We start from the raw sequence: 20098 nt of genomic DNA, 5'->3' as shown, positions 1-20098 counted from the left end.
TACCATCAGCTATTGAGGAGAAGGTCAGTCAACAAAGCTAAATATTGGTCCTTAGCTGGAAACAACTGGGGTCATTTCAATTGATTCAAGCAGTGTCAAAGGCACCTACAGAAGGTAAATGTGGAAAGATCTATTGTTCACTGACTAATAAAGTTAATATCTGATAAGTGCTAATAAATAATTCTATCTGTTTGAAGATTGGATTCTGGTGACAACAGGTAGTGATGGTGTACAAATGTCACCCAGTCGTCTGGTGTGTGGAGTCTGTTAAACTAACCTAACCATTGCAATAATGAGAGGAATAAAGCTGACACATACAGTACTGTGCAAAAATCTTAGGCATCCTAGCTATACATATCTGCCTAAGATGCTTGTACAGTATTGTATTACTAATGACTTGGGTGTGAAAGCAGAAGGTGTGATTAGTAAGATTATGGTTGACACAATAATTGGTGTGTGAGGAAAACTGTCTAAAGCTACAGACTAGGTAGAAGGTTGCGTGAAACATTGCAGATGGAACTTAACCCTGACAACTGTGAGGGAACGTATTTGAGAAATCAGATAGGAACAATACAATACAGTAAATGATAGGTCACAAAGGAACACTGATGAACAGAGATACTTTGGTGTTTAAAGCCATAGTTGCCCAAAAGTGACAACACAAGCAGTGAAGACAGCAGACAGCATGCTTGCTTTCCTAGGAGAGAGAGTTCAGAATATCAAACTTCAGCCACGTACAGTACTGTGCAGAAGTCTTCGGTCTATATATATATTTGTCAACTTGGAGTAGTGAGTGAGTTTCTAAATCTAGCAGGAGCAAAGGATGTTGGGAATGGCGAGGGTGGAGCAGTGTGGGACAGGTGGTAGAGGAGCGTCAGGGGTGGAGGGGGTAGTGTGAGTACAGACAAACCCAGCCTTAAGACACCAGGCGAGATAATATGATTCCAAATAATGGGTTTATTGATCTTTACAGAATGTCCTTCTGTTGCTTCCTGCTCACTTCCCCTCCTTTTCCCTTTCCCAACTATGATTCCCATCTCCCAACCCCTTTCCCACTCTCAGTCCACAATAGAGACCCATATCAGAATCAGGTTTATCATCACTCACATGTCAGGAAATGTGTTTTTTAGTTGCAACAGTACAGTGCAAAAGTCTCTGGCACCTTAACCAGATATGTGTGCCCAAGACTTTTCCACAGTACTGAATGTTGCAACTTTATAAAAGACTATTTGAGCTTCACTTAAAAGAGTCTTATGCACTGTTCTAGTCAACGCATTATCAGATGTAACTACATTGGACAGAATGCAGAACAGATTCACCAGGACTGTTCCAGGCTTTTATTTTGAAATATAACCCTGCTGACCTTCATTCTGAAATTCAGCAGGACCACGTGGGGGGTGGGAGCCATTTGTTTTGGCAGAGTTTTTCAGACATACTATTATACATATACACAATCCTATTGTCTTTCTTCTGTTTGCGCCATTGAAATCATCGTACTTTTATTCTTACTCAATAGTATGTTTAGCCCACCGGTGGTGTAGTGACAGCTGCACAGGACTTCGGGGCAAGTGATCCCGGGTTTGAATCCAGCCAGCTCCTTACACACTTTCCATCCTTGCTGGATTGAATGTTGAGTTAATAACTCGGCCTCGTAAAAAACAAATGCTAAAGAAACAGCAATTGTATGTGTGAGTGCTGTCCAAATACACTACATCCTGACTCCTGTGTATAGCTGAGTGGAGTTTGACTCACTGTTGAATTGTGTACTTCCTACTTCACATAAAAGAACAGCAGTATAATGTTGTTACCTGGATTGGAGGACTTTAAATTATGGGAAAAGATTGGAAAGGCTGGGGTCCTTCATCTCATGTTTCCCAATTTTTACTGTTTATTTATTATTGTTATTATGTTTTTCTTTTTGTACTTGCACAGTTTGTTGTCTTTTGCACTGATTGTCCGTCTGTCTTGGTGTGTATGACTTTTCATTGATTCTACTGTGCTTCTTGTATTTACTGTGAATGCTTCTAAGAAAATGAATTTCAGGGTAATATATGGTGATATATACTGTATGTACTTTGAACTTTAGAGTGAAGGAGGCTGAGGGCTGATCTGATAGAGGTAAACAAGATGATGGATAGAGTAGGTAATCAAAATCTTTTCCCATGGATGGGGTTGTCAAAAATAAGAGGGCCTAGTTTAAGGTGAAAGGATGAGATGTTAATGATACATTTTGTAGTTTATCTCTGAAACATGCTGACCGAGGAGGAGGTGGAATTAAATACACTTGAGGCACTTAGATAGCCAAGGTGTAGAAGAATACAGACCCAAAGCAGGAAAATGGGAATAATATAAAGGGGCAAAACTGTATGTAGTAAGTTGAAGGGCCAATTTTTGTATTATAACTGATGAAACATTGCCCAAGTACTATACGAAAACTTGAAAAAAAAATTATATTATTGTATCTGAAAGTCAAAAGATGAAGAGAATGAATACCTCCATTTATTGATATGGATTTGTATTTATGAAGAAACTAATACAACTATTTTGAAATGATGGAAGATGGAATTATCCTGTCCTGCAGCCTCAATAACACGCATCTTTCCACACACATACAAAATAAAATCTATCTATCATGACAGACATGAAAAAAGTTATCACTTTAACATGTGTTAGGTTAGTTCAGTATCTACAACTCAGTTTTATTTATTTCACTTGCCTCACACCTAGTCAGTCTAAACAAATCTGTCAGGTTACACGACGTGTCCATGAACAGTACATGGATAGAACTGGAATGGAATCAGACAAGGGCAAATGCAATTTGTGGAAACATTGCACTATGAAATCTTTAATATATAACAGATTATCAAATGCCAAGCCAGTAACTGTAAACTACTGAGACACAAGGGACTGCAGATCATAAACAAACTGGTTGAGGAACTCAGAGGGTCAGGCAGTGTTGCTGGAGTTGATGGTTCAGGGAAAGAACTATCAACTCCAGATGAGGGGTCTCAACTTGAAACATGAACTGTGCATGTTCCTCCAGAGATGATGCTTTACCCAATAACTTCCCCCAACAGCTTGTTTTTTTTTGTGTTGTGTATCACTACTCATAATATTTTGCCAATGAGAGAACCAAACTTGTAAAAATATTTTTATGTGCAGTCACTGTGGTTAAATAAATGTGACTGTATCAATTAGTATTTAAGCATTCATATTTAACATATATTGCCCTATTGTTAGAGGGAAGGAAAATTGCCAAAAGAACAGTCACTTAGCTCCCAATAAGATTGATCGTATTAACAAGTTAGAAATACTCGATTCTTACTTGGAGATCCTTCCTCATGAACACCATTTTGCCCGTTCCCATTGATACCAAGGTCTTTGGAAAAATGAAGGGTTCCTTCCTCATCTTCGTTTTCATTATAGTTTCTAATGTACCGGCTAAAATCAAAGGTACAGTGTAAAAATATTTCAGAAAGTTAAATTTCCTTAATGATTAAAAATGTGAGACTGTGAGGGAAACAGCAGGGAGATGAGTAGCACAAGGTGGTGGGGAGTGAAGCAGTAAGAATTCGGGCACACAAAAACATCAGCGATGGATCAAATTAAAAGCAAAAGTTATGTGCAAGTGGCTTACCCTGTATGGCAAGTATGTTGCACACTGCCACTTTTGTGCAACCTTATCTCCAAAATAATCATGCAGGTTGGGGATGGAATATCAAGACTAGCTGTAACATACTAAGATGGCAGCAGATATATGCTAATATTAACCAAACTAAACTGGATCTCCTACCGTGACATAAGATGGTAAGCACAAGTTTTCAGAGGATAATAATTGGGATGCTACTTACCACATTTTCATAAGTAACAGGTTGTAAAGCTTTTCCTCTGTTATGCTTCTAGGCACAGATATCATAAACGGTTGGCCAAATAAGCAGGTGTTGCTGTGGTGGCCATAGCCCGACTGCCGATATTTTTCCCGTAGATACACTGGAATTACAACTGTGTCCGTTTCATCCATCCTACTGCAACTCACTTCAAAACTGCAACCAATAAAGTTTCATTTCACTAAACATTATATTATCCTTCTTTAGAAATCAATGGGTATTAAAATATTAACCTTCAGGTGTGTGGGATGGTCAAGAAATGAAATGACCTGCATATTCCTTCAGGGAATATGGCTAACCTAACAAGCAGTTTACTCTTTGACAAAGGTGTGCAACTTTAAAATACTGAATGGAATCACACAAGATTTCAGAATGAAAAGCAAAAAGTATTTAATTATTCAAATACTTCAAGCATCCAAACACTACAACAAATGGGGTTGTGAAAGGTGAGCTGTCATTACAGGAAATAGCTATCCTTCCAATTTGAACTATTTCAATGAATCATAAACAAAGACCAATCTTATTACATCTCCAATTTTCAATTTCATCATTATTTTCCCTTAAAGTTTATTACCGGTAATAATTATTTTTTGATCAGAATGTTTGAAATGGCAACGACCAATTCTGAATTTTGTCAATATTGAGCCAAATTAAATGTAATACTGAAGATGTGCTCCGCTGTAAGGTTACAATCAAGGTCCCATCGACTGATTCTGATGCTGAAGTGCATGTTAACTGTTCCAATGGGACTTCTAAGTTACAGCAGTATTTTTCCCTTAACAAATTAAGTAATCTGTCATCTCCTTCCTTTATTTCAGACCTAGCTGTGGTGCAGTAGTTAATCACGTATACATGCAGTGGATGATCACTACAGGGAGCAAAGCTAAATTATGCAACCAGGCTTTGAATTTTTCATTTCTTATTTTTAGTTTAGTTCAGAGATTTTGTTTTGTCATCAAAGAGCCGAATTAGCTATTACAAATGTTACACAAACAAGCTGGAAAAATATATAATATAATATAATATATAATATATAAAATAAATAATATCTACACATTCATAATTTTCCATGCTTTTATGAATGTTTTAATTTTTCTAAGCTACCAAGTTATAAACTTCTAAATGCACAAATAAATACAATTAGTCAGTAGTCAATGCACAATGCAAGTATTTGTCTATTTATGAACGGATTCAGTTCCTGAAATATATCTTCAATAAAATTTTAATAAATTAAAAAAGCTCTGTAAAATGCATTTTGACTTTTTAAAGTATGGGATACTGCTATACTTAGAGTGGCAGATAGTGAAGATTAGTTTTGTACATTAAAGGCAAGTACCTTGAAGAAAATTCTGAAGAGAATATTTATAAATAGATAAGTAAATAGCTGCATTCAGATTTTGGAAGCTGCATTCTCGAAGTAAAAATGGATGGATAATATGACAAAATATATACAGTATATTCTAACCAGTGCAAAGGTGATCAATGAAAAGCTAGATTTGTCTTCCTAAGTTGAGCTTTTTAAAAAAAGGTAAAAACCAGAAAAATCTAAGTCCTAAATGAAAACTTTTGCACTGAACCAGGGCACTGCAAGAACACCCCTCCTCCCTCCAGTGAAACAGTCACCCACTGCCAGTAAACAGGCCTAAAGGCAAGTAGGAATTCCTTGTGACTTTAAAGAGATCATTTGGATAACACTGATTGGCTGTATAAAGTAACCAATGAAGTAATTTCTGAAGTGTTATAAAGTAGCAAATATTTGTGTAAGTTTTAAATTGACAGTAGTAATTAAGAGCCTGTGATGCCGTTGAGATGAATTAATTTTGCATCTATTAACAGTCATGGAAAGAACTGTTTTGATTGTATTGGATCTGACTGTTTAATTTTAATTGTCCTTTTCTTTGCAGTTTGACAATTAATTATTTGTTTGTATTTTATATTCATAACAGCCTAGTATGCCTCTAGTGGTTATACAAAGTATAATTCTGGAAAGCTCTGGCTGTCCTATGATACGCGGCTAGTATCTTCTTATTGGTTGATTTTACAGCAGTATTGAATAAGTATTTTCTAATTGGATTATTGGTATCTAAAGAAAAATCTTATCTCTGGGTATAAAGGTAATTGTTTTATGCCAAGCACCATCTTTAGATCCTCTCTTCTTCCAAGTAGTAAGATCCCTGTCTCTGTTTTGTTCCTGTTCTTTTTGTTCCATCAGCTCTTAATAAAACAATCATTTTATGCCTCATTCCTGACTTCTAAAATAACCTTGGACTTAAACACCAGAGTTCAATAACTTTATCTAGTTAAATAATAACAAAGACTTTAAGGCAGTTAAATGGCAATAAAACACTCAGGACTTCCCAAGCCCTCAGTTGATTTGGTGGTGAATGCCTCGCTTCTCCAGAATTGATAATTCCACTACACTCTTGGCTAAATGTTTTTTGTTCTCCTCTGTAAATTCAAGGTTGATCAAAACTTCTTAACTCAAGACAAGTTAAGAAGTTGTTGGTGACTTACGTTTGGTGACTTACCTCATTTGATGAGGCAGAGTTCTTTCTGTCAATTGTAAGGTTGTTACTCACTAACACTTTCTTTTGAAGGATGATATAACTAATATTTGAACATCTTTAAGGCAGATAGTTAAGAAAGGGGATTAAAGGATAGCTCTCAATAGAAAGAAATGTTGAACTGAAGTTACAATCAGATCCATCATGATCTTAACAAATGGTAGCAGGAATTAAAGGTGATCACTCAAGTTGAGTGTGGTGCTTTTCCGAAGGGTGTATATTGATGGGCTCTCGGTTGAGAAGCTGACCCAGAATCCACATATTCTGATACAGTGAGGGCATGAGTAATTGGTGTCTGTGGTTACTGGTTGGGTCTTTTGGTTGTTCAATCTCTCTTTTTTCAGAAGCCAAGTAACCCAATCTCAAACATAATTCATGTATTTCTATAGAAATGCAAGTTATTGTGAAAGGCATTATTTAAGTGCACATTTTTACTGCTACTTTCCATTGATATACAATAAAAGCCCCTTAGACAAACATCTTTTACATCCAGGTTAATGTTGACTGTTCTACAAAAGGCATTACTGATTCTTGGCTGCTCTTATGTGTATAAAGGTGAAATAAAGGAATAACTGGAAATAGGTTGCCCAAGAGTTGGCAGCAGATGGTATATGGCACAGAGCTTTGGGGTGGTGTTGGGCGAGAGAGGTGGGTTGCAAAATGTGATTTAGGACTAATCGATAGCATCACTGAGATCTTCCTTTCAGCAGAACTGTAAATACAAACCTCAGTTCAAAAACAACTCACCTATTTCATTGTGGTAATCAAGCTATCAGTCTCATTGTAAGATATGTGAATTGTACATTGCTCTTTGGCATGTGCGTATTATGGTATGGAGTCATAGAAAAGTACAGCACAGAAACAGGCCCTATGGCCCATTTAGTCCATGCTGAACCATTTAAACTGCTTGCCTAGTCCCACTGACCTGTATCTGGACCATAGACATCCATACCCCTACTACTTATTCAAACTTCTCTTAAACAGTGAAATTGAGCATGCATTCACCACTGGCGCTGGCAGCTCGTTCCACACTATCACGATCTTCTAAATGAAGAAGCTTTCCCTCATTTCCCCTTAAACTTTTCACCCATAGCCCATGACCTCTAATTGTAGTCCCACCCAACCTCAGTGGACACTTGCAATTACCTTATCTATACCCATCATAAATTTGTCTACCTCAAATCTCTCCGTAATCTTCTACATTCCAGTAATAAAGTCCTAAGCTATGCGATCACTCCCATTTCCATGTTAGGTGTACTTTTAAAAATGAAAAGTCTTGATTTGCAAATCCCTTTGTCCCTTGCTTTTAGGAGTATTAAAAGGACAATACTAAAGAGTTGCGTTATACAGTTACTTACACAAAGATATCATCTCGTTCCATGATGCTTCTCAGGTTTTCATCCATGGAAAATATTCTGTGAAACCGGTGGTTGTATATATCCGTGACAACCATCTGAATATGAAATTTAAAAGATGATTCAGTTATCCCAAAGCATAAAAAATCAACTATTCAAACATGGAATAATTGCAATTCTTACCTTGTCTGCAGGGACATGGGAAAGAGTAGAGAGTGCAGCACACAGATCAGAAATTATTCCGATTTTTGGAACAACTACTTTATACTGGAAGAAAAAAGAACTTCAATTCAACATTTGTTTATTTTGTCTTTGATGAAAGCATGTTCTGCACGTTTGAATATATCATACAAGATTTTAGTGAACTGTTATATAAACCAGTTTACATTACATAATAAGACATATCTATTTGGTATTGACAGATTCTCCCAGTGGATTCACTCCCATTGCTTCACTACCACTTCAGATACCCCTAAAAATTGTAGTTATGACCTTTGCTTACCTATTTTCTGGTGATGTTATGTACAAGCACGGGATCAGTCCACTACTTAGAGACATTTTGGTGCCATCGAACTGTCTGTTCAACACTAATGATGGCATAGTCCTCTACAACATGGTCCAGTATCTTTAAGTCTTCAATGGTTACCTGGGAATCTACTCAATCTATTCCCTACCCTCAAAATCCTCCAGCTCTGACAAAAGGACATCACATCTAAACATTAACTGCTGCACACCATAAATATCCTGTCCAATCAACTTTCAGAAAATGTAAGAAACAATTAAGTCAGGCAATATCGATGGCATGAAAAAGAGTTAAGAATTTCAGGTTAGAGAAGTTTTGTTTGACAAATGTCAAGGGTTTCTCTTTTTACATGCTCTGCCTGATCTGTCTGCCTCCAACATTTTGTTTCTGTTTCAGGTTTACAGCATCTGCAGATTTTGATTTTCATTTTGTGCCAAGTGCCATGATTTTTGTTATTATTATCCCAATACAGGGTAATAGATACATCAAACTTCTGTCAGCTGAGAAGTAGTTTTATCGAACTACAATGAGGTATGCTTGCTTTACACCAATTACATCTCCTTCCTAAACATTTGTCAAAGTCACATATCCCTCCACCTCAAGTCTTTAGTCCAGATTACCAACTCCACACAAGCGCCCACCTCACCTCCAGTGCATTTTGATAATTACTAAATTACTACATCCAAATCTTTGCATTTCAAATTGTGATTATTGCAAAGCGTGCTTACTACCCTGTCATCCTATCCAGTAACTTTTGTCTTTCACTTGTTTAATCTCACTGAAGTTGGGCCAGGTAAAATGGCTGATCCTATGACCCTGCTACTTTCTGGCATAGGGCAGGAAAGTGCAGAGCAGCAGTAATGATTGGACTTACATAGTTAAAACAATACAACCTATTTCAACCTGTCAAAGAAAGTCATGCTAGCTCATAAGGATTAACCAGCTTACATGAATTAACATACCACCAATATATAGAGAAAGCCCCAGTTTTCTCCTTAATTAATCAAACTGTACTGGCCCCCTTCTGTGCTCATCCCAAAATGGGATCAATTTTTTTCTAAAATGATACATTTACGGTGTTTAATGATTACTGAAACAAGTTAGCAAATTAGAGTATGAGAGGAGCTAATTAAAAAGTTATCTTAGAAATACCTTAAAACTCAATCTCAGATACCCTCACCGTGACTGAATACCTTTTACTTTAAAACACAACATTTAAACTGAGAAAACAAGGCATGATAATCTGCATTTCTCCTCTCTCTGTCACTGGCCCTCTCTCCTCCTCCCCTCTACACCAATCCTCTTTATGCAATCACCTGCAATTCCTGCCATGATCATTTCACCTCTCCATTCTGCGTTTTTACTTCACCCCAAGGCTGAATCTTCATTACTATACACTAAACTCACTCACTTTACCCTTTATTCCCTACTCCTACCAGTGGCCCATTAGGCACCCCCTCAGTCAGAGTCTCGTGCTTCCACTCGTTCTGAGGTGGTTAAGGTTGATGTGGAAGTTGTAAACCCTTGCCCTAGGTGGTGGAAGTTTCAGATATCCTGCACCACTTCTACTGTTTGGGAATGGCTTTCTCATCACTGAGATTAGTAGTAGCCAAATGCCTTCTCAAATACTCCTCCATTTGATGATTGTGGCTCAGGGAACTTCATGAGTTGGCATAGATGTTACAGTTTTTAAAAACTTCAGGGTTTTGAGAAAACCTTTAAAGCATTTTAAAACCTGCAGCAAACATTCATCATATTCCCATAGGAACTCACATTTCAGGAAAAATCAGGTCTGTTAAACATGCTTTGCCGCTGGTAAGTATGTGTACACTGATTCACCCATTCTCACAATGGATTTAGAGGATTTTGCCAAGACTTTGTTGCTGATACTTGTCCATAACTTCCCCAACTCACACCCCTCCCTTAAAACCCAACTGATTCAATCCTTATTTCTTTTGTCCTTTTTTTGTCTCGGAAAAAAAGACTTCAGGAATTTTACACTTTAAAATGACTATTTAAATATAATGACTTATTGAATCTATTCAGCAGCTAGATGACTATAAAGAAGGTAAACAAACCATGACCAAACAGTACCAAAACGTGCACAGTACAAATGTTGCATCAGACTGAGCTTTCTCATACCTGCATAGGTTTGCTGAGTGGATCATTTCCAACAAGGAAAACCTCCAAGGTGCGCTCCTTTTTTAAGGGTAACGGAAGCGTTAAATAACAAAATGGGTCGAACGTCACTGAAACTTTTGAACATTCAGGGCAAACGAGTGTAGATTTAAAAAGACCATGGAAAATATCTACAATGATGGAATCGTTTCGTTTTCTGTGGTTTTCCCATGCCTCCTTAGCAACCACCTTAGAAAAGATGGGGGGAGAAAAAACAAACTGAAATAGACGCTACTGGAGCATAAAACAACAGATCCAACTATTCATCTATCAATGACTATTTCACAAATTACCATTTCATTCTAGGAATGAAATTTGGTCAGAGACATTTATGGACAATTTTTCTTTAAATTGGTTTAAGGTGAGAGTGGAGAGATTTAATAGAAACCTAACTGGGCAACTTTTTCTATTCAGAGGATAGTTAGTAAATGGAATGAGCTGCCAGAAGAAGTGGCTGAGAAAGGTACTGTATATCATCATCATGTGTCGCCTTGTATGACGTGGGCGATCATGGTCTTTCCATGACCATGATAGTTCTTGGCAAATTTTGCCACAGAAGTTGTTTGCCATTACCTTCTGGGCAGTGTCTTATGAGATAAGTGACCCCAGCCATTATCAATAGTCTTCAGACTGCTGCACCTTGCCTAAGGGTGACCTGCAGGCTAGCAGAGGGAAGGAGTGCCTTACACCTCTTTACATCTCCACTCTGCCATTTAAATGTACATTAAAACATTTAAAATACACTTGGACAGGTACATAGATAGAAAAGGTTAAGGAGGATAAGGGCCAAAGATTCACAGGCTAATGAGATGGTTTTGATGTTTTAAATCACTGTGGAGTCTAAGCACCAAGTTTAGCAATGAAGCGAAGGTGGAGGGAGAATATTTCAACTTGAAATTACTTCAAAACAGTTCCTTACTAAAATATGAAAATATAATTTTGTACCTCATCAGGCCTTCCTTCTGCATCTTTCAGTTGAATATATGGCTTTTTTCTAATCCTATTCAAATCTTCGTGTAAACCATCAAGCAGAAAGGCGAGCAGTTCTTGAGAATCCTGTTGCTGGTAGCCAGAAAACTGAGGAGCAAATCGACCCACTTGAGTCTAGAGGATGAAATGGATAAAAGCTTTTATATAGTTAATTATGTGACTGAAGTACAGCAACCAACAAGGAAGAATGGCAGAGGCATAGTTTCAATTAATGAGGTATAAAACAGACATCAAATCACACCCATCAGTTGGCCCTTGCGCTTGTGACAATTAGTCCTGTTTCCTTTGCCTTTTGCAGTAACTATTCATGCTTTCACGTCATGATCTGAAGCATTTAACCAATGAACCAATTTTTTGCCTTTTTTGTTTTAATGATTGAGGAACAACTCATTATATCTATTTCCAGGGAAAGACAACCTGATAAGTGACAGATTTAGAACCAGGCTCATAAATCAGGATGCCACTAGGCCTAAATGCAACAAATCACTTGTAAATCATGATGACAATCTCCTGATCGTGAAGGTCAAACAACAGTGGTTTTGGTCAATCTGATCCCGTTTTAAATGGTTAGGATCAGGAGAAATATTTCCAGAAATTCAGGAAGAGAGATATATTTACAAAAACACAGATTCTGCAGAAATACAGCACCAGACTAATTAACACAAGGTCTTTAGAGACTCAAGTCCTGAAAGTGCCTAGTGAATATTGTGGCTGAAATGGGTCAACCACTACACAAGTACTCTCTGAATATTAAACTTACTTGGTGAAATTAGCCTTGTGTTTAAATATTTTATTCCACTATCCATGTGTAAAATTCAGAATAAACTTCCAGTGGGGGGGGGGGGGGGAGAGGAAGGGAGAGGGGGGGAGAGAGAGAGAGAGAGGGGGAGGGGGGGAAGAGAGAGAGAGAGAGAGGGAGAGGGAGAGAGGGAGAGAGGGAGAGAGGGAGAGAGGGAGAGAGGGAGAGAGAGAGAGAGAGAGAGAGAGAGAGAGAGAGAGAGAGAGAGAGAGAGAGACACCTTGTTGGTTGCTGTTCTTCAGTCACATAATTAACTATATATATATGTCCTGGATAAATCCTGCTAGCCTCTGCCAGAAAGATTAAACTGGGGAGGAAGCTCATCTTTCAGCAGGACAACCCACAACACACAGCCAATGCAACCATAGAGTGGCTTCAAATGAAGAAGATTGATGTCATTGAGAGGCCCAGTCAGAATCCTGATCTTAACATGATAGAATACCTCTGGCAAGACCTCAAGGTGACTGTCAACCATCAGTCCCCAATTAACCTGGCATAGCTTCAGCAATTTTGCAAGGAGGATTGGGTGAATCTTGCTCCATCAAAGTGTGCAAAGCTAGGAGACTTATCCAAAAAGACTACCGGCTGTAATAGCTGCAAGAGGTGGTTCAACTAAGTATTGAACAAAGTACTTTTAAAATGCTGACATTTTTTAGTTTTTTATGCTTTATAATTTTCTGTATTTTTTGGGCTCTGCTGTGAAAAAAGGAGCACATGATTGACAGATATAAATTCTCAGTTAAATTGATGAAAATCCCTGGTTTTAATACTCACATATGTGAACAAAGGGTTGGGGATTGAATACTTTATCAAGGCACTGTGTGTCCCCTCATTAAAGATTTTTCTGCCTGTGGAAATATCTTGACATCTAACCCAAAATACCTCCTCCTATTATGTTTCAACACGATCAGTCCTCATCCTTCTAAACTCCAAATGATCAAACAAAACCTACATTCCAGAAGTTTGCCGAGTGAGTCATTTTGGATTCTTTCCAATTCCGCTATCTCTGTTTAAATAAGGGGACCAAAATTATGCACAATACTCCAGATGTGTCCTCACAAGTACCCTAAGCTCCAGTCCCCTTGTAATAAAGGATCATATGCTATCATTGCTCATTTGTAATTTCTAACCACTGCTTTGATCTGCTTTCTCAGAGAACTTGCCCCATCGCTGAACTGCTCCCACAACCTCAATCAGTACATTCCGATTGGAGGGTTGTGACTAGTGGTGCCCCTCAAGGATCGGTTCTGGGACCTCTACTTTTCGTGATTTTTCTTAACAACCTGGATGTGGGGGTAGAAGGGTGGGTTGGCAAGTTTGCAGACGACATAAAGGTTGGTTGTGTTGTGGATAGTGTTGAGGATTGTCGAAGATTGCAGAGACATTGATAGGATGCAGAAGTGGGCTGAGAAGTGGCAGATGGAGTTCAACCCAGAAGTGTGAGGTGGTACACTTTGGAAGGATAAACTTCAAGGCAGAGTAGAAAGTAAATGGCAGGATACTTGGAAGTGTGGAGGAGCAGAGAGATCTGGGGGTACATGTCCACAAGATCCCTGAAAGTTGCCTCACAGGTAGATAGGGTAGTTAAGAAAGCTTATGGAATGTTAGCTTTCATAAGTTGAGGGATAGAGTTTAAGAGTCATGGGGTAATGATGCCACACTTGGAGTACTGTGGCCAGTTCTGGTTACCTCACTATAGGAAGGATGTGGAAGCATTGGAAAGGGTAGAGAGGAGATTTACCAGGATGCTGCCTGGTTTAGAGAGTATGCATTACGATCAGATAGGGCTTTACTCTTTGGAGAGAAGGAGGATCAGAGGAAACATGATAGAGGCATACAAGATATAAAGAGGAATAGACAGAGTGGACAACCAGCGTCTCTTCCCCAGGGCACCACTGCTCAATACAAGAGGACACAGCTTTAAGGTAAGGGGTGGGAAATTCAAGGGGGATATTAGAGGAAGGTTTTTTACTTAGAGAGTGGTTGGTGCGTGGTGCCTGAGTCAGTGGTGGAGGCAGATACACTAGTGAAGTTTAAGAGACTACTAGACAGGTATATGGAGGAATTTAAGGTGGAGGGTTATATGGGAGGCAGGGTTTAAGGGTCGGCACAACATTGTGGGCCAAATGGCCTGTACTGTGCTGTATTGTTCTATGTTTAACCTATAATAATAAGTACTTCATTGATCCCGAGTGGAAAATTCTTTCATTACAGCAGCAACATTTAAAAACACACTTAGCAGGGTGCAGACCCAACTAATAATAAATACAGAATAATAGACACAGTAATAATTTACCAATGTGCAATAATAATGTACGAAATAATAAAACAGAGACTATTGCACTATGATGTGTGACTCCTGTCAAACAGAATTGAACTCTTGTATATGCTTATTGCATTTGGTAGGAAAGATTTTCTGTGATGATCCTTGTGATAGGAGAGCTGAATGAGTCTGTTCGAAAGGGTGCTCCGCTGCTTATTCAGTAGCTCATAGACAGGATGTGCCTGATTGTCCATAATAGATAACAGTTTGTTTAGTGACCTCTCCATCACTAACTCAAAAGAGTCTGGGTTGTAACCAAGGACGGATTCAGCCTTTCTGATGAGTTTAGTTAGTCTTTTTGCATCACCATGCCGCTCCCCCAACATAAAGCCGCAAAGAAGACCGCCCTTGCTACGACAGACTGGTAAAAGATTTCCAGCATCCTGCTGCACACATTGAAGGATCTCAGCTTCCTTAGATAAGAGTCTGTTCATCCCCTTCTTGTAAACAGCCTTGGTGTTTGTCTTCTAGTCAAGTCTATTGTTGAGGTAAACACCCAAGTATTTGTACTTCTCCACCACAACCTTTCTCCCAGAATGTATACAGGACTCGTCACAGTCCTCTTCCTCCTAAAATCAAGCAGCATTTCTCTGGTTTTGGCCACGGTCAGGGGCAGGTGGTTCCTCCCACACCACTCCACCAACTTGTCCACCAGTCCTCTGTACTCCGACTCCTGCCCGTCTCTGATACACCCAACCACCACAGAGTCATCAGAGAACTTCTGCAAGTGACAAGGCTCAGGGTTGTACTGTCAGTCTGAGGTGTACAGTGTGAACAGAAATGGAGACAGGACAGTCCCTCATGGCACTCCAGTGCCACTCACCACCATCTCAGACAGAGAACTACCCAGCCGTACAAGTTGGGGTTCATCTGTCAGTCAGTAATCCAGGAGATAGTGAGTTTATCTACACCCATCCTTTGTAGCTTCACACTCAGAAGTGACTGGATTCTATTGAAGGCACTAGAGAAAGATGTGACTCTCACAATGCCACCAGCATCATCCAGGTGGGGGTGAGGTCTCTGCAACAGGTAGATGATGGCATCATCCACTCCCACATGAGGCTGGTAGGCAAACTGTAGAGGGTCCAATGAAGATCTCACCTGTGGTCCAAGGTAAGTCAGGACTAGCCTCTCCAGCACCTTCAACACATGAGATGTGAGGAGAATTGGTCTGTAGTCATTAAGTTCAGATGGAGTCATCTTCTTTGGTTCAGGAACCAAGCAGGAAGTCTTCCATAGCACCGGTATCTTCACCTGACTCAGACTCAAGATTGTAAAGGTGCTGCAAAATACCAAACAGCTGGCTTGCACAGACCTTCTGTACCCTGGGACTGATACTGTTCAGTCCAGAAGTCCTGCCATGATGTCGTCTCACCAGCTGTCTCTTAACCTGACCTGCAGTCACAGTGAGGCAGGAGAGGGCAGTCCTTCCCATGGAGGCAGGATACTCCAAAGTTTTGGGGGGGGGGGGGGGGTTTGGAACACAAGCACTCACTGGAGGGGGTGTGGGTGGAGGGAGAAGGCTTCAGGGGCAGGGAGGGTGTACGGTTTGGGCGAGTGGGGGAGGGGACAGCAAGAGGTCCAGTGTTGAACCTGTTGAAAAACAAGTTCAATTCGTTGGCCCTATCCAGGCAGTCCTTGATCTTCCTTTTCTTAACCTTGAAGCCAGTGATCAGCTTCATGCCCGACCACATGTCCCTTATGCTTGTACTCCAGCTTGCTCTTGTAGGATTCTTTGCACGCCCTCAGTTCACTCTGTACTCGCCTATCTCTGGACATGAAGGCTTTCTTCTTGTTCAAAAGTTCTTTCAGGTCACTGGTGATCCAGAGCTTGTTGGGGTAGCTGCATAAGGTCCAGGCTGGCAAGATGGTGTTCCCACAGAATTTGATATAGTCTATGGATTTACTTTCAAGGGCTCTTCATCTCACATTCTTGATATTTATTGTTTATTTATTTATTATTATGTCTTTTTTTTTGCATTTTCACAGCTTCTTGTCCTGTGCACACCGGCTGAACGCCCAAGTTGGTGTGGTCTTTCATTGATTCTATTATGGTTATCATTCTATAATGGAATTATTGACTATGCTTACAAGAAAATTAATCTCAGGGTTGCATATGGTGACATATATTTACTTTGAACTTCAATGAGATACCATGGATTAGCAACAAGCAGGATGCAGTAGCAAGAAGTTTACATGAAATTGAGACCAGACTATTTTTGTTTTTTAAAGTCTTCAGATTTAAAGTGCCAGCTTAGCTGTTCAATTAACAATTCTGCAATTATTAGCTTTTCCCTTCAGTTGCAACAGACCATGACAGTCAAGAAGAAAAAGAACGCTACAATTATACACGTCTTTTGTTACTACTGAATAAACAAAAGGATTAAAGTAAATTGTATTAAGCTTGCAGTGTGAAATTCCATCATACTGAAGTTAACTTTAGACAGCTATTTTTACTTCATACATACCTTAAATGCCCTTGGAGTAACATAGCTATATTTGCCTGACCACATCTGTTTGATGAGATCTGCATAAGCGTTGGCTATCTCTCCTTTCATTCCCAGTAGGTTATCATGATTTAATTCATCCACATATTCATCGGACACAAAGTATTCTGTCAGTGGCGGGGTATTACTTAGACACTTAAAGAAAGCAAAGACAAACACAAAAGAGTAAGATACAAAATAATCACTTTTTATCAACTAGTCATTTTGATTGACAAGATGGACCACTTTAGCTTCACTACAGTTGATGCAATGGTGTTGTGGAATGCCTGTTAAGGAAGTGTTTACATAATGTTCCTCCAATGATTTAGCTATTTAGTAAGGAATAAAATTACACTTGGTGTTTTAGTTGCTCCATGAATGTGCCACTGGCAGAATAATTGGCTGTGAATGAATGAAAACTTGAACTTGAGCTGGCATTGGCTTCGGTCTTTATCGGGTAAAGATACGACACCGAAGCAGGCCATTCAGCCCATTGAGTCTGCTCTCCCATTTGATCATGGTTGATTTATTATTCCCTCTCCAACTACATTCTCTGGCCTGTAATCCTTAATACCCTTACTATTCAAGGGCACATCAACCTCTGCTTTAAACATACCCAATGACTTAGCCTCCAAAGCCAACTGTGGCAATGAATTCCACAAATTCAGCACTCCCTGGCAATATAAATCATGCCTCATCTTAGATATAAAGGGATGTTCTTTATTCTGAGCTGTGTCCTCAAGTTGTAGGTTTTCCCACCACTGTAAACTCCACACCCATTCTTTCTAGATCGTTCAATATGTGGTAGGTTTCAATGAGATCCCTCTTCATCCTTCTAGACTCCTGCAAGTACAGGTTGAGAACTGTGAAATGATTCTCACCTTTTCATCCCCGAACCATTCTTGTTGGGCCAAAGGTCCAATTTCATCTTACAGGTATAAATAACCAATAGAGCTAATTCGATTTTCATTCAAGAGTCTGCAAGTATTCCCTACTCTAGGCAACATGTACTGGTGTTTCTCCAAAAGTGGCAACAACCGGATTAACAAACCAGACAATGTATAGCAGAAATGAAAAACTCAACCAATAATTGAAAACACTGTTACCATATCAACCAGAGAAAAGCGAAGCAAGTCCTAAGAGACAAAGTCACCTTGTTGTGTTTATCCATTCCTTCTCTAATTACTGTAAATAAAGCACTGTTGTTTAACAATTCATATGGCTCAAAATAATAAAGTTTGATAGGAATAATTTAATTCAATAAATGTTGAGGAAAACAAAATTCTTGTCCGTTAATGCCTGCTTGTTGGCCACTTCTTATGGAAATTTAGTTTTCAGTCTAAATGCTGAACTTATCAGGGACATGTATTAAATATATTCTCTAGAGATTTGGAACATGGACAGAAATATTCAGCGGGCATCTTGAGCAAACAACATGGGTGAAATATAAATTGTCAGGTCAGTCAGTATCTCAAAAGGAGAAAGGAATGGTCAAAGAGTCAAATGTAGATTAAAAAAGTCACAGCTTAAATAAAAAACATTGGCCAAAAAAAGGGAAAAAAACATGCTGAGGTACACGTGTAATTAGAGCAAAATAGTAATAGAGGTATCTCTTAGTTGTATAGTACAATTGAAGCATCATTTTACACCATTTGAGAGGCAATTAATGTATCAGAAACACAAGAAAAGACGGGGGGGGGGGCAAGCTATAAGGTGGTAGGTGAAGCCAAGTGGGTGGGAAAGGTAAAGGGCTGAAGAGGAAGGAATCTGATAGGTGAGGAGAGTGGACCATGGGAGAAAGGAAAGGGGGGTGGGGGACACCAGGAGGAGATGATAGGTGTGTGAGAAAGAGGTAAGAGGCCAGAATGGGGAATAGAGTAAGAGGGGAGGGGGAAGGAATTTTTGTTTTTTAAATGGAAGGAGAAATCAGGTTGGCAGCTACCCAGACAGAATAATGTGTTGCTCCTCCACTTAGTTTGGCCTCATCGTGACATGAGGGGATCACAGACCAACATGTTGGAACAGGAATAGGAATGGGAATTAAAATGTTGTGTCACTGGGAAGTTCCACTTTTGGTGGATGGTGACAAAGCAGCCCACCAATGTAGAGTAGGCTACATCAGGAGCGCTGGTTAAAATGGACAACCCCAGCAGATCTTCAGTTTAAGTGTTGCCTCAGCTGGAAGGACTAAATGGAGGTAAGGGAGGAAGTGAATGGACAGGAACATTTTGTCAGCTTGCAGAGATAAGCACTGTGAGGAAAGTATAGTGAAGACAGCCGTGGGAATCAGTAGGCTTATAAAAGATGTCGGTTTACAATTTATCTCCAGAGATGGAGACAAGATCGAGAAAGGGGAGTGAGATGTCAGAAATGGGCCAAGTGAATTTAAAGGCAGGGTGTAAGTTGGAGGCAAAGTTGATGAAATTGATGAGCTCAGCATGGGAGCATGTAGTGCAGGAAGAGCTGAGGAGCATTATTGGGGAAGGCGAACTGTCCCACATAGCCAATGAAAAGGCAGGCATAGCTGGAGCCCATGTGGGTGCCCATGGCTACTCCTCGAGTCTGAAAAAAGTGGAAGAAGCCAAAGAAGAAATGGTTAAGGGTGAAGACCAGTTCTCCCAGATGGAGAAGGGGAGTGGTGGAGGGAAACTGGTTGGCTCTTTTATTGAGAAAGAAGCTAAGAGCTTTAAGGCGTTCTTGAAGGGGGAGAGAAATGCATAGGGACTGGGCATCCATCGTGAAAGCAAGGCAGTCAGGACCAGAGAATTTAAAGTTAATGAGGAGATTGAGAGCATGAGAAGTGTTGTGGATGTAGGTGGGAAGGGACTGAAACAAGCAGGATAGAATGGGGTCTTAGTAAGAAGACACGAGTTTAGTGGGGCAGGAGCAGGCAGAATCAATCGGCCTACTCGGACAGTCAGGTTGAGACAATGTATCAGACTGGACGGGACAGTATTGGTTAAATGCAAACCCTGTTCAGTTTGAATTCCAGT

General features: G+C 39.6%; 1 protein-coding gene across 3 annotated transcripts in view; it reads right to left on the bottom strand.

Moving 5' to 3' along the window:
• The window catches only part of LOC140734572 (ubiquitin carboxyl-terminal hydrolase 15-like), a 108104-nt gene that overhangs the window by 17551 nt on the left and 70455 nt on the right, over positions 1 to 20098 (bottom strand). For all 3 annotated transcript variants that reach the window (XM_073058728.1, XM_073058729.1, XM_073058730.1), the window contains 7 exons: positions 17088 to 17261; positions 11453 to 11611; positions 10472 to 10696; positions 7990 to 8073; positions 7810 to 7904; positions 3852 to 4043; positions 3326 to 3441 (listed from right to left, as the gene is read on the bottom strand). In XM_073058728.1, the coding sequence (XP_072914829.1) occupies positions 3326 to 3441; positions 3852 to 4043; positions 7810 to 7904; positions 7990 to 8073; positions 10472 to 10696; positions 11453 to 11611; positions 17088 to 17261 (1045 nt within the window). The remainder of the gene's footprint in view (positions 1 to 3325; positions 3442 to 3851; positions 4044 to 7809; positions 7905 to 7989; positions 8074 to 10471; positions 10697 to 11452; positions 11612 to 17087; positions 17262 to 20098) is intronic.

This window comes from Hemitrygon akajei, chromosome 10 (assembly GCF_048418815.1).
Source record: "Hemitrygon akajei chromosome 10, sHemAka1.3, whole genome shotgun sequence".
Taxonomy (NCBI): Eukaryota; Metazoa; Chordata; class Chondrichthyes; order Myliobatiformes; family Dasyatidae; genus Hemitrygon; species Hemitrygon akajei.
Note: the sequence above shows the minus strand (reverse complement) of the source record. Positions and strands in the feature narration are given on the sequence as shown.